The 15,444-nt window shown below is 45.9% G+C and overlaps 1 protein-coding gene across 7 annotated transcripts in view; it reads left to right on the top strand.

The window, feature by feature from the left end:
* LOC123957687 (transcription factor COE3-like) overlaps positions 1-15,444 on the top strand; it is a 205,684-nt gene that overhangs the window by 124,288 nt on the left and 65,952 nt on the right. For 5 of the 7 annotated variants that reach the window (XR_006821862.1, XM_046030668.1, XM_046030669.1 and 2 more), the window contains 3 exons: positions 2,146-2,263; positions 9,185-9,318; positions 11,650-11,776. Coding sequence is in view for 6 of the 7 variants with exons in the window: in XM_046030668.1 (XP_045886624.1) it covers positions 2,146-2,263; positions 9,185-9,318; positions 11,650-11,776 (379 nt within the window). In the remaining variant the exon portion in view is untranslated. The remainder of the gene's footprint in view (positions 1-2,145; positions 2,264-9,184; positions 9,319-11,649; positions 11,777-15,444) is intronic. The other 2 variants (XM_046030672.1, XM_046030670.1) reach the window with 1 other exon arrangement.

Here is a 15,444-nt window from a genome sequence, read left to right as displayed (position 1 = left end):
TTTTTTTTACACATATTCGAAATGAAAAATAAAAATGTTGTGAATGTGATCGGTGTGATTATACAAACATGACACTCTGTCTTTTTATTGTTTTTATTGAATCTTTTCTTTGGATTGTGGAATTAGGGGAATTTAAAACTTTCCCTGATGTAAAATGAGTCAAACTGACTCCCCGTAGCTGCAGCTCTGATCCTGGATCAGCGTTTGTTTGTGCCGGCTCGTAATGAGCTCGAGGGGTTGTGATCAGATCGGGACTCTGAGGACCGGTGAAACCTGAATCCGCACCAATCTGCCCTGTCTGTTGTTTCTGCCTGCAGATTCTTCCTCAAGTTCTTCCTCAAGTGCAATCAGAACTGTTTGAAAAATGCAGGAAACCCACGAGACATGAGGAGGTTCCAGGTAAGAGGCTGAACTGTGACAGACACACCCGCTACACCCGCTACACCTGCTGCACCTGCTACACCTGCTACACCCGCTACACCCGGTGCACCTGGTAGACCCGGTGCACCTGCTACACCTGGTGGACCTGGTAGACCCGGTGAACCCGCTACACCTGGTGCACCTGCTACACCCGGTGCACCAGGTGTACCTGCTGCACCTTATATACCTGCTACACCCGCTACACCCGGGGCACCCGCTACACCTGCTAAACATGCTACACCTATACCAGGTGCACCTGCTGCACCTTATATACCTGCTACACCCGCTGCACCCGCTACACCTTGTACACCCGCTTCACCCGCTGCACCCGCTACATCTTGTACACCCGCTGCACCCGCTACACCTTGTACACCCGGGGCACCCGCTACACCTGCTAAACATGCTACACCTATACCAGGTGCACCTGCTGGACCTGCTACACCCGCTACACCCGCTACACCTTGTACACCCGGGGCACCCGCTACACTTGCTAAACATGCTACACCTATACCTAATACACCTATACCAGGTGCACGTGGTAGACCTGCTACACGCTGTACACCTGGTGCACCCGCTACACCCGCTAAACATGCTACACCTATACCTAATACACCTATACCAGGTGCACGTGGTAGACCTGCTACACGCTGTACACCTGCTACACCCGCTACACCCGCTAAACATGCTACACCTATACCTAATACACCTATACCAGGTGCACCTGCTACACCTGCTACACCCGCTACACCTGCTAAACATGCTACACCTATACCTAATACACCTATACCAGGTGCACCTGCTACACCTGCTACACCTGCTACACCCGCTACACCTGCTAAACATGCTACACCTATACCTAATACACCTATACCAGGTGCACGTGGTAGACCTGCTACACGCTGTACACCTGCTACACCCGCTACACCCGCTAAACATGCTACACCTATACCTAATACACCTATACCAGGTGCACCTGCTACACCTGCTACACCCGCTACACCTGCTAAACATGCTACACCTATACCTAATACACCTATACCAGGTGCACCTGCTACACCTGCTACACCTGCTACACCCGCTACACCTGCTAAACATGCTACACCTATACCTAATACACCTATACCAGGTGCACGTGGTAGACCTGCTACACGCTGTACACCTGCTACACCCGCTACACCCGCTAAACATGCTACACCTATACCTAATACACCTATACCAGGTGCACCTGCTACACCTGCTACACCCGCTACACCTGCTAAACATGCTACACCTATACCTAATACACCTATACCAGGTGCACCTGCTACACCTGCTACACCTGCTACACCCGCTACACCTGCTAAACATGCTACACCTATACCTAATACACCTATACCAGGTGCACGTGGTAGACCTGCTACACGCTGTACACCTGCTACACCCGCTACACCCGCTAAACATGCTACACCTATACCTAATACACCTATACCAGGTGCACCTGCTACACCTGCTACACGCTGTACACCTGCTACACCCGCTACACCTGCTAAACATGCTACACCTATACCTAATACACCTATACCAGGTGCACGTGGTAGACCTGCTACACCCGCTACACCTGCTAAACATGCTACACCTATACCTAATACACCTATACCAGGTGCACCTGGAACCGGCGTTGCTTTACTTCATGAGTTAGACTGACGCAGTGCTGCTATAAATGACCCCGACATGTTTGTGTTGCAGGTGGTGGTTTCCACCACGGTCAACGTGGACGGTCACGTGCTGGCGGTGTCAGACAACATGTTCGTCCACAACAACTCCAAACACGGCCGCCGCGCCCGACGCCTGGACCCCTCCGAAGGTAAGATGTCCGCCAGAGACTCTTAGTTTGAAGGGTTTGGGCTCCTGTACGACACAGATCCAGAAACATTCAAGATCCCGGTCCAAGTCCAGCTGGAAACCTTTGTCACACGTCATCCCCACGTCTTCCTGTCACTCTATCCTTTCAAAGTAAAGCCTAAACTGCCATGATATTTAAAAAAAAAACAAAATGTGGATTGAGGATTGCTCTGCCAAATAACAGGGTCAGTACAGAATTAGCAGCCGCCGCCTACTAAATGCTAAACTATGCAAGTGGCTGGTAGATTTCTTTTCATTCACTGGCCATTTGGCTGGTGGTCAGAAAAGTTGATTTTGCATCTAGAAATATTTCAATATTGCGGAAAGTTAATTTGAACTGAGCGGAATCAGACTCAGAGATCAGAAACCTCTGCAGGTGTTTTGAGTTAATCAGCTGATCAGAGCTCTTCTCTGTTCGATATTCTAATCAGTAAGATTATAACCCAAACATTTTTCACTTTATGTGTAATGAATCTAGAAAGTTTCACTTTTTAAATTAGATTATGGAAGAAAATAAATTTTTCCACAAAATTCAATTTTATTTATTTTTTTTGGATCCACCTGTAAATTAAAAGAGACATTTCCTTAATGATCTGAGTCAAGATCACTTCAGTTAAACTTTAAAAGTGACTCTGTGATTTAGTGTTTCGCTTCCATAAGGTAAAATAAAAAAACATTACTGTGATTTATTGTGAACAACACGTTTCGCCTCCTCCTCACTCACTTTCTACTGTTTTATTTAGTGTTTCATCATTTTTATAAAAAAAAGACATAAACATGATGAAGATCAAAACGTTGTTAATAGTTCCTGTTACATATTAGTCTCCTGATGGATTTATGTGAAATGATTCTCGTGTTTTTCTACATGTCTTTTGATATTCGTCCTGTTTGTGTCTTTAGTTTTATAGAATTTTGTGTAAGATGTTAAAAATGATAGATATAGAAAAAATGGAGGCTCTCACGGCGAAGTCGTCTCACAGCAAAGTTGTCTCACGGTGAAGTCGTCTCACGGCGAAGTCGTCTCACGGTAAAGTCGTCTCACAGCGAAGTCGTCTCACAGCAAAGTCATCTCACAGCGAAGTCGTCTCAGTGTGCGGTGGCTTGTTTTTGTGACCAACCAGCACCTGACATAGAGAATTTCTTAGTTTACTTCCATATGGTAGTTTTTCTTGTTTGAGAGGCAGATTAAAAATCCAAGTCAGAGCAGCAGGGGTGGAGATATCCTGACTTTAAGTCCAGAAACACTGGGTACTACATTTCCCACAATGCACCTGGATAGCCTCTTTATTAGAGCCTACCTGCTTTAAACTCCACACCTCCAGTTAGACATTTGTAGCCTCAGGAGATCTCATATACCGACATTATATAAGTTTCATATGTGAAATCTGAGGCGTGGCCCTTTAAGAAGGAGTGCGGGGTGCGTTTGATTTATCAGAATCACTAAGACGGGCAGAAAACTGGCAAATATTTAATGTCACAAAAGCCAAAAACCAACTACAGCAAAGGAAAACAGCGAGGGGGTCTGAGGACAGGGAAGCGGGGACGGCAGGTCTCCGTCCTGCCCCCTGTTTCTGTTGGACGTCCCGCACCGCCGTGAGAGGACAGCGAACAAACACTCCGTTCTTCCAGCGTCCACCAATAAAACGCATCATCGGCGTGTAAACTTCACACGGCGAAACTCGACTCTGAGAGCTGGAACTCAGAGGTAACATTTCCTCCGAAGCTGGAAACTTTAATACCGCTTTGCCCCGTCCCCGCTCCAATAAAACCCCTCCCGCCTCACTGTGGCGCTTCCAGGAGCCATGACATAAGTCTCTCGTTTGATTCGACCTACTTGGAGTGCCAGATGGGTGGGGCTTAACCGTACCAGTACCAGCATCAGAAAAGATGTGGGTCGCAAGAAAAGGGGATTAAATCGACTTTAAAACACTTCATCTAAAACTCCCTTTTGACCCGTGTGGAAAGCCCCACCCGTGTGGCACCTACAGGAGAGTAAAACAAACTCGAAATCTATTTGATACCAATCAGGCATTAACAGATCAATATATGTTCCCTCTCTAACGTCCCTCTGCAGTTTCCCCCCAACTCGCTTCAAAGTTTGACACTTCTGCAGAAGTCTCATGTTTGTTTCGACCTACTTGGAACACCAGACGGGTGGAGTTTATGAAATAAAGCCTCGCGTGTCAGTCACTGGGAAGTGAAACTAAACTGACTCTCTGATACGTTCTGTGTCTGTTTTAAAATTCTCAGCACTCACTGGATCATCCGTTTTTGTAAACTCCACCTGTCCGGCACGTCCACAAAGTTAAAACAAACCCTTAAAGTACCAGTCTGACATCAACAGGCCAGTGCGTCGTCCATCTGTCATCCATCAAATCACCTCGCTCTGCAGTTTCCGTAGACTCCATTAAAAGTTTGAGCCGTTTCCAGGAGAGATGTTGTAACTGTATTGCTTGTTTTTATCTACTGGGCACACCAGATGGGCGGGGCTTCCCTTATCAGGACCTTTTAAACTCACAGAAAAGTATTGACTTTCACTTTCATGTACTTTTGTCTAAACTTCACAGTCAGGTAATCATGAGGTTACCCCCACCCATCTGGGACATACAGTAGAACAAAACAAACCCTGAACCCTTTTGCCACCAGCCAGACATCTAAAAAACGCCGTGTCCTCCCTTTGTCACGTCCCAGAAGACTTCCTCTGCGGTTTCCCTCGACTTGTTGTAAAGTTTTAGACTTTGGTGGAGGAGATGGTGAAACTCTTTTGCTTGTTTTCACCTACTTGGAACACCAGGCGGGTGGGGTCCAACGCAATCTAAGCGACTTTCATACATTTTTGTCTGTACTTCCCGATACTTGTTGTTTACTCCTCCCACCCCTCTGGGACATCGAACTGAGTAAAACAATTTGTCAGGCGTCAGAACTCCCTCACAAACCACCTGTTTTAACCTGCTGGGTACACCAGACGGACGGGTCTTAACAACATCAGGTCATTAGAAATAGCAGGTAAAACTTTCAGTCACAGAAAAGTTGACTGACTTTTAATGTGCTTCTGTTTTCTTGACACTCATCATTTTAGTCTTATGAGGGTAAGCCCCACCCTCCTGGGACATACAGCAGAGTGAAACAAACCCTGGAACAATTTGCCACCAGTCAGACTTCAAAAAAGCCACCATGTCCTCCCTCTGTCACCTCCCAAACTACTCCCTCTGCAGTTTCCCTCCACTTGTTTTAAAGTTTTGAGGCTTTTCCAGGAGCAGATGATGTAATTGTCTCGTTTGGTTTAACCTACTTGCAGCACCAGGAGGGTGGAGTTTATCACACCGGGGGCACTTCAGACAGGATAAGGTTGTTGATGAAAGAAAGAGCAGACTAAGCTGACCTGTGAGTGCCCAAACTTTTTTTCCTGCTCTTGCAGCGCTGTCCTGTGTGGCAAACCCCACCTGTCTGGCACATCCAGAGGGATAAAACAAACGCTACTTGACACAGATCTGTCATCCACCAAGCTGAGCTGTTCTTGTTTCTCACCTGTGATAACACCTTGAGACGCTGCGGGAACGTATCAAATCAACACTTAAACATTCACGTACAGAAGCGTTTCCACTCTGAGGGGCGCGGGGCGTTCTGTATGGCGTCCTGCAGGGGCCAAAAGGGGCCCGTTGTTTACCAGACGGCCCTGTAACTCGGCCCACGGAGGGAAGCTGGGGGCCTTTCATCTCATCCAGACTGGGATGTTTTCAGAGCCGATAAAAAGCTCCAACATCTGCTCCCGCCTTTGTCACCAACCCTGAACCCCCCCCCCCCCCCGTGTCCTCGATAAAACTTTCCACCGCCTGCTCCTCGCCTTTGTGCTCCATTCATTTGATTGGAAAGTCCCCCCGCCGCCGCCGCCACCCGCCTCGGAGCCGTCGGACTGTTTGTTTGCTGCTGTGACAAAAGAGGGAAATTAATAAGCAGATGACAATCGGCTCGTCGGAGCGGGAGAAGCCTCGGCCCTCTGCTGAAGGGTTCAGGCTTTTCTTTTCTTTCCTCTGGAAACTCAGAGTGACTTTTAAAAGTTACCTGAAAACCCTCCCGCTGCTCTCCGTCAACAAACCAGCCGATGAAAACCAGTGAAAAGTATTAAGCCGCTGAATACCAGAAACTCCCATCTGAACGCGGCGCACATTTCTGACGCTCTGCAGAAACTAGAAATGAGCTCCTAATTAATGATTAAATTGAAATTTATTTTATTTACTTTATTTGCTTAGTTTCACTAAATTCCTGGATACCTGTGTGATCATCTTATTTGATCCCGTAGACACTCGATTGATCCAAGATAACCTGACGCTGCAGGTGAACAGGTTTCTTTGTGTTACAGGTTTTCTGAAGTTTTATGTTTAAATATGCAAATGAATCTATTTCTAGAACTGAAATCTGACCTCTGGATTAAGTCGGGTTCAGAATCATTGTTTGATTTTGTTGACACATTAAAGTCAAATGTTCTCACTGAGGGGATTTTGGAAATCTCTTTTTATTACTCCATAAATGAGAAAATACTGTGGACAAGCATAAAACCTGTAAAACGGCCTGTAAAGACAAGTATTGTAAACATTTTTTAAATTGAAAATCAAAATATCATTTACAGACCCAGTATCTAAAACACTGATAACTGAATAACTGCCACTCGCAGAAAGCTAAACCAGGAGAAAGCTCTCTGGGAAAGTGTGAAAGACAGTGAACCTCGCCGAACGTCGTTTTCACCTCCATTCGTTGAGCCTCCTCTGAAAGCATTTGGCACCGCCTCTCACTTTGAAACCCTAACTACAAGCTTTCCCTTTTCCCCGAGCTCGTCCTGCCTGTAACTTTAACAGTGGGGAAAATTGTAACGGGAATGTTTTTATGGATCAGATCAGTAAACAAAAGGAAGCTCCGAGCTCTGACTGGAATATAAAATCCTCCTCCCAGTAAAAAGGCTCTCGGTCCGGGAAAAGGTTGTAAACCTGCGGAGCCTCGCGAGTCCGTCCGCCCGGCTGACTCGGCAGTCTAGTCATCACGGAGACGCTGTTTATGTGGAGCCCCGTATTGATCTCTGTGGCATCGGAAGAAACGATCAATTTGCATGTGTTAGTGGAGGACTAACAGACTGCTGGTGGATCAGAGAGTCACCACAGACTCTGTGACGTCACCTGCAGGTGCTCAAGTATTCAGATCCTTTACTTTAGTAAAACACCACACAAGAAAGGCACCGCATTGAAAATGTTACTTCAGGAAAATGTACTCTAAGTATTAAAAGTAAATACAGAAAAATGTGTCCTGTGGCTGCAGCCCAAAGTGACAAAATTATTCACAAACATTCAAATTATTTAAAAAATGAATCAAAAGGAAAAGCAGATGTTGACGTTAGTGAAGCTGAAATCATGAAATGTTTCTACATGAAAAATGATTTCAACCATCAATCAGTTGGCAGTCGAATGATCCTGTCAGCTGTATAAACCTCTGGAGTTTAATTTATAACTAAACATCATCTTTTATAAACTCTGACTTTGTAAAGTAACTGAAGCTGTCAGATAAAAGTCTTCATCTGAGAGACGGAGCAGGAGGAGAAAATACTCAAGTAAAGTACTTAAGTACACATTAAGTACAGCGACTCGTTGCTGCGGTGGACCACCTGAGAGGGCTCACACCTGTCACTCAAAGCATCCCACCCTTAATTATGCGTAACTTTATGCCGCGTTTAATTTACCTCGGAGGGCGGAGCTGGGAATGAAGTCACTCGTTTCAGTCCAACGACAGATTTAAATTGGAAAACCAAGATGGACGCCTCCAGACGCTGTTAGCAGCACCAGCAGATTCAAACGCATTACGCAGTATTTTGCAGGTAGAAACGCCGCCGCTACATGTCCACAGATATGAGCTGGACAGGACTGAGTGTGTGACTGATTTAATATAATTTATATAATATATAAAACACCGTTTTCATGAACGAGCGAGCTAGAAATTAGCTACAGAGATGAAACGCGGCTTTTGTAAAGTCGGAGTTCTGTGGGGACTGACTCACTCATGAACTGCAGTTTTTGGCTTCACTTCACAAGTTGCTGCTTGTTTCTGACGGACTGACTGAACCAATAGTCACTAAACAACAGATAAACATCATGCAAATGATCCTGCTTTTCTAAATAGAACTTCTGCTGATATTATTTTAGTGAACGCTTCCTGTCCATCTTCAGAGTCAAAGTCCCAGTTACAAGCTTTGCAGGGCTGAAACTTACGTTTACTTTCATTTGCTGATTATTTTCTCGATGAACTGATCCTGGTCCTCAAACGTCTTGTTTTGTCCACAACCCAAATATATTCAGTTTACTGTCGTATAGAAGCAAAGAAACCAGAAAATATTCACATTTGAGAAGCTGGAATCAAACTTTCTTTCTTTAAAAACTTAATTGTTGCTTCATGACACCTGTGTTCCTAGGAGGAGTGAAGATTCAGACGCTGGAGGGAACCGAAACGCTCGCTGCAAAATGGTTTAAGCTAAACACTCATGTATCTTAAACCGGATAGTTTTGGTTCTTTAACTGGACCTCCAGCATAAAACCAACAGTTTTAACTGTTAAACCGGCCTGTTGGATAAACCTGAAACTGTATATTTAGCTTCTGTCCTTAACTGTGAAGCAAACTGTCGCAGCTGCTGACCTTAAATTGAACTAATCTCAGAAGATGAGTTGCTGAACTGTTTGCTAACAACAGCTGAAACTCATTAGCTGATCTAAATTAGCCGGGTTAGCATCTGCTTTAGCCGTCACACAGTCCTGTCCTGATGGAAACATCTCATTTGATGGTTTTGTTCTGAATAACTGTACGTCTTGTTTCTCATGTTGCTGTTGTGTCGCCTGTGTTTCCGAAGCAGCTACGCCCTGCATCAAAGCCATCAGCCCGAGCGAGGGCTGGACGACCGGCGGCGCCACCGTCATCCTCATCGGGGACAACTTCTTCGACGGCCTGCAGGTCGTCTTCGGCACCATGCTGGTCTGGAGCGAGGTGAGAGGACGTCGGTTATTTTAGAAAACCTGAAAACCTTGCTCTTTCGGTCAGCTGACGTGATTGGCTGTGATCTGAGGAATCTGGAAAATCTCAAGTTTTACAGACTGTGAATTTGCAAGTTGCTTTATTTGCATTTACAGTATCTCACGTTTTCGTAAATATGTGATTCTATCTGTTCATGTGACGACACTGAAGAAGTGACACTTTGCTCCAGTGTAAAGTAGTGAGCGTGCAGCTTGTAAATCTGCTGTCCCCTCAAAATAACACATCACACAGCCGTTAATGTCTAAACCGCTGGCAACAAGAGTGAGGACACCCCTAACGCCTCCTGCGACTACACGACTTTCAGCGTCGCCCGATGGCCGTGCCGTTCACACAACTTGCCGTCTTGTGAGTCTTGAAGTGGTCGTGGCGTTCACACGACGTGACTGATCGGTGACAGGAGGTCACACGCTACAGGAGCTGACAGCCGCTGTGTCACCAGTTTGGTGAAGAAAACACACATGAAATGTGAAACAGGAAATGATGCGAACCTACGACTCTTCCAGATATTTGGCGTGCCGGATATCTGGCAGACGTCTGTGATGTGTCAGAAATGTGTCGGGGAGACGTTTTGATACGTCGTTGAGTAGTTCACACGTAACGACTGTCGCTGAGCAACAAATCAGGCTAAAAATTGTTTAGGGTGAACTCGGCTTTAGTGAAAATGTCCAAATTGGGCCCAATCAGCCATTTCCCCTCCCCGGTGTCATATGACTCATTAGTGTTACGGGGTCTCAGCTGTGAATGGGGAGCAGGTGGGATAAATTCGGTGTGGCTGTGTTATTTTGAGGGGACAGCAAATTTACATTGTAGCAGAGTCATTTCTTCAACCTCCTCACATGAACAGATGGAATCAGATATTTACAGAAATGTGAGGGGTGGACTCACTTTGGTGAGATACTGTAATTTATCAGCTGAACTCAAACAGATCCAGCAAATCCACAGAAAAACAATATTTGGCTCAGAGTCTGTGCTCTGCGAGCAGCTGCACGTTTTACTGTACATCAGGTTCTCCATCTTCTTCATCCACACACACATTTGTAGAAACACCTGCATCTGTATCTGTAGCCGTGCCGCTCCGCCAGGTCTGCATGCCCCCAAAAATATGTAGATTTAGTGCGTGTGGAGCCGCAGGAGGAGCTGCGCATACGGCACGCCATGAAATATTGAAGCAGGTCCAGAAGAGCAGAACACCTGGCGGGGAAGGAGGGAAGGAGGTGCGAGGCAGCGCAGATATACCTCCACACGCTGTTCGCTTCACATCACACGCCGCTGACGGAGCTGCTCACTTTGATCAGCGTCGCCAGACGGACTGCGAAGCCCAGCATCCCTCTAAACACAGACTGCACGCTGACCCAGATTGGAGGAAGACAGTCGGACTGTTTTCCCCCTGAAAGTTCTTTACAGAAAGAAAAGTCTGTGATGCTGCAGGTTTCCATTAAACTCTAGATAAGAGGGTTGATAACGACGCCGGTATGAAGACTGACGGTCTCTTTACCTAAAACAGGTCGAGCGTCGGCTGAAGTTAAGACGAGGTTTGAGTTAATGTGTCAAAATTAAAAAGAGTTGAGTTGTCATTTGAAGCCCAATAGTTGAAAGTTTCAGTCCTGGAGGGTGTGATGGGGATTACGGATCTGTGGAGGGAGCCGGCTCTTCATTTAGTGGCCTGTCACTGCCTGAGTCACATTGAACTGAATATGCAAGATTCTTCATCTTCATCAATACACAAAATATTCGGTCATACTGATGCTTAAAAAGTGGGATATGTCAAGAATAACTTTCTGACTAACGTTAAATATGTTGAGAAGTGGTGGTTGGACGTCGGGGCTCAGCTCAGAGGTGTGATCCATACACTTCAGGAGCAAAAGATGTGCAAATGTTTTAACACTAAAGAAATATTCATGCTGAAAGATACGCTGGGGTTTCTCTTTTAAACACTTCCTGCACTCAGGAGAAAACGGTTTCTGCATTATTGAGCAAATAATCGCTTGTTTTGCTCCCGGTTTGCTAAACGCAGCCGTGGCATCAGACGTTTTGCCACTCAGTCCAGCGGGTTCCGGGAGGGAAGTGACATCAACGCCTGCCCTCTGTAAACCCAAGTGTAATTTGTTCATTTGTCATGTTGTCTTTTTCTACGCGCCGCCTGAGGGTCGCGGTCGTCTTTGTTGTTTTTGTTTCACATTTTCATTTTGTTTTTTGAAGAAGCATCTCAAACCCGCCGGCTTCTCCTCACGATCTGTGCAGCACTTGTGACCCAGATTGTGTGTGTGTGTTCGTTTCCTCCAGCTGATCACCCCTCACGCCATCCGGGTCCAGACTCCCCCTCGCCACATCCCCGGGGTCGTGGAGGTCACGCTGTCCTACAAATCCAAACAGTTCTGCAAAGGAGCGCCAGGACGCTTCGTCTACACCGGTAAGTCCGACCAGCAACCCGACAGCAGCGATGTCTGATTGTGGACGGGGGGGTTTATTGGATTTGCTGTCAGCTTTTGAATCTAACACTCTAATTTAAAACACAAATTTTATGGATGGTGGTACTTGGAAAACTTTGAGAATGTTTAAATGTTATTCTCACAAACTTTCTTCTGCACGTCCTCGTGCTGCAGTCAGACTCTCTGTTCTGGCCTGAACCTGCCGTTCAGGGTTTCAGGTCTCTAAGACAAACTCTCACTGATCACAAAACATAAACATCAATATCTTATTGATTTGGTGGTTTTAAAAGCCTGACGCTGGGAAGGTTTGCAGATCTGCAGACCACTAGCAAACTAAATAAACTCCTTCGTAAAGGGAAAACTCTGATTTATTATTAAGTGAATATTTCAGGGTCTATCGGTCGGCACCTTAACCAACAACATCTCACGCTCACTTTTGTTTCTGCACCAGATGTTCTTCAAGTCCTGAGCATCGTTTGACACCGTCATTCACTCAAACTGCAGCCTGACGGCTCTGCTGTCTGCAGAGACTTTGTGATCTCCGCTAGAATTTTAAGTTGTGTGAGTTTGAACGAACAGCATGTTTATAACAGTTTGTAATGTCGGACCAAATCTCTCTGGGCTTGAAGAAGAGCTTAAAGTGAAGGTTTAAGGTTTTTACACTCGAGGCCGGGTTTTACCGACGAGGATCAGGCGTCTTATTCACTGTAACCTGTTTTCAACACGCTGAAAGTGAAGTAAACACTTTCCCCGGTGTGTCAGTCCTCCTCCTCTCTCCAGCTCGTCCTTCAGACTCATTGTCTGCTGTCCAGAGTTAAACGTCCACACGTGCCGTCCGAAGACTCCTTATCTCCCTCCAATCAGTGCTTTTACTGTCCCCGATTATTCCGTCAGAATATCCAGATGTCATTCAAAGTAGCAGAAAGGTCAGATGGAAGGCTGTTTAGCGCGATAAGTAAATGTCATCGCGTCGGGCCAAGCGTGTTCGGGCTTTCTGTTTAACACCGGTTTATCACAGCTTCCTTCCTTTCGCTGCGGTCTTTGTGTGAGGCGCCGCCTCCTCCGACGGCAGCGCGGCGCAGAGGAGGGACGAGGTGGACATTCACAATGGACGCTCCGGCCGCCGCCGCCGCCGCCTCCTTTTGCAATGCTAATCTGTGATTCCATTTACAGATACGACTGACAAGAGCTGCGAGCTTTGCTTTTATACGGAGGTGTGTTGTGAATAGAGCCTGTTGTTATCTGTGTTCTCCTCAGGAACATGCAGGAGTTTAAAGGACCGACCCCGACATGTTTTAATCCAGATCACACAGGAGTGAAATCCAGACTGATGATGAGATTTTAGAAAAGTGTCTTCTGTAATCTGATGGTAGGAAAATAAAAGCACCAGATAAGTTTCAGTGTTTGTTTATGGTCCAGTCTGGGTTCCTGCTGAATGAGGAAAACCTGGAATTCTTTAATGGAAAACGAGTTTCATGTGGTGATTAATTTCATTTTCATGTGGACAATCCTGGAGTCCCATCGTCATGTGGTGATGCAGTGCAGATTTCAGTTAATTGTAAGTGCAGTTATAATGCATCGCCATGCTACAGTGACATAACTCAAATCAGACGTGAGGTTGTTGGAGTGCATCTCTTTAACGTGTCTGCAAGTTGATTTTTATAGAAAGGAATATAAAAACATGTTTCAAGTGTAGTTAGAAAAGCAACAAAAATCTAACTGAGGGTGCTGTCGTTTTTGTTATGCCATCTTGCTATAATAATATAAAATCATGTTTTACAACAAAGAAAGTTTCTTGCTCAAGTGAAATGATTTGATTTTCTATTCATTAGAATCTTCTTTACTGACGTTACTGAGCTGGATTTTGTGCAGATTTTTGTAATGGAGGCAGTAAAAATCCTAAAATCCCACAGATCTAAATATGTCTTGAGACCAGCTCTGCGGAAGTGAACAGTACAACGGACTTTTTAAGATGATCATCAGTAAAGTAAAATACACAGGATTTACAGGAGGTGCTCTGAAAGCTGCAGAAACCGCGGCCTGGTTCTGGTTCTGCAGCATCCGCAGACCGAATGTAGAAACGTGAACATCTGACTTCAGTTTGATTGATAGGAAACAACAAAACCTCTGTGTCCCTGAAGGCATCGCGAGGCTGAACCCCGACAGGTGGCTGCATCATAATGTCGTACAGTTTCTTGTAATTCTCCCAAGTCTTCTTCCCCGCTCCTCCTGCCAGGGAAGCGGCCATATTGTGCGCACTGTTCGCCAGTTGATCTGATTTACACATCCATATTTTAAGACCGTGTGTGTTTCCAGAGCGCGCTCATTGTGCCAGCAAGCGTGTTGCGTTCATGAATGTGAAATGAGCCGAGCTTTTAAACACCAAACAGGCGAGCGGTGGATAATTGAAGCGGAGAAGAGAAGGCTGATGTCATTTCCTTCAGGAGTTTAAACTCACTCGCTGGAAGCAGAAAGAAAAAAACATCATGGCTGCCGATCTGAAACCTGTTAATGAAACTGTTTTATTTTAGTCCTCATTTTATTAAAAAGCTTTCTTTACATAAGTAAATATAGTCTTTTCAGTGATGTCAGACTCCTGGCGTCCGTTCAGAGTGCAGCTTTTATGTTGTTTTATTTTCTGCAGTGTGACTCTGCCGTGTGACTACATGTAGGTGAATACTTTTATTCCCAAAATGTGTTGAAACTTTTTGTTGCTCGTAACGTTTAGTTTGTTGAAACCACATTTAGCAAATAATTCAATATTTAAGTGAATTTCATCTGTTTGCTCTGACTCCTCTGACTCTGACTCCTCTGGCTCTGACTCCTCTGGCTCTGACTCCTCTGTCTCTGACTCCTCTGGCTCTGACTCCTCTGACTCTGACTCCTCTGACTCTGACTGACTCTGACTCTGACTGACTCTGACTCCTCTGACTCTGAGTCTGACTCTGACTCCTCGTCTGTGACTGACTCTGACTCCTCGTCTGTGACTGACTCTGACTCTGACTCCTCTGACTCTGACTCCTCTGACTCTGACTCCTCTGACTCTGACTCCTCTGACTCTGACTCCTCTGACTCTGACTCCTCGTCTGTGACTGACTCTGACTCCTCTGACTCTGACTCCTCTGACTCTGACTGACTCTGACTGACTCTGGCTCTGACTCCTCTGACTCTGACTCTGACTCCTCTGACTCTGACTCCTCTGAGTCTGACTCTGACTCCTCGTCTGTGACTGACTCTGACTCCTCGTCTGTGACTGACTCTGACTCTGACTCCTCTGACTCTGACTCTGACTCCTCTGACTCTGACTCCTCTGACTCTGACTCCTCGTCTGTGACTGACTCTGACTCCTCTGACTCTGACTCCTCTGACTCTGACTCCTCGTCTGTGACTGACTCTGACTCTGACTCCTCTGACTCTGACTCCTCGTCTGTGACTGACTCTGACTCTGACTCCTCTGACTCTGACTCCTCGTCTGTGACTGACTCTGACTCTGACTCCTCTGACTCTGACTCCTCTGACTCTGACTCCTCGTCTGTGACTGACTCTGACTCCTCTGACTCCTCTGACTCTGACTCTGACTCCTCTGACTCTGACTCCTCTGACTCTGACTCCTCGTCTGTGACTGACTCTGACTCCTCTGACTCTGACT

The sequence above is a fragment of the Micropterus dolomieu genome, linkage group LG19 (genome assembly GCF_021292245.1).
Source record: "Micropterus dolomieu isolate WLL.071019.BEF.003 ecotype Adirondacks linkage group LG19, ASM2129224v1, whole genome shotgun sequence".
Taxonomy (NCBI): domain Eukaryota; kingdom Metazoa; phylum Chordata; class Actinopteri; order Centrarchiformes; family Centrarchidae; genus Micropterus; species Micropterus dolomieu.
Note: the sequence above shows the minus strand (reverse complement) of the source record. Positions and strands in the feature narration are given on the sequence as shown.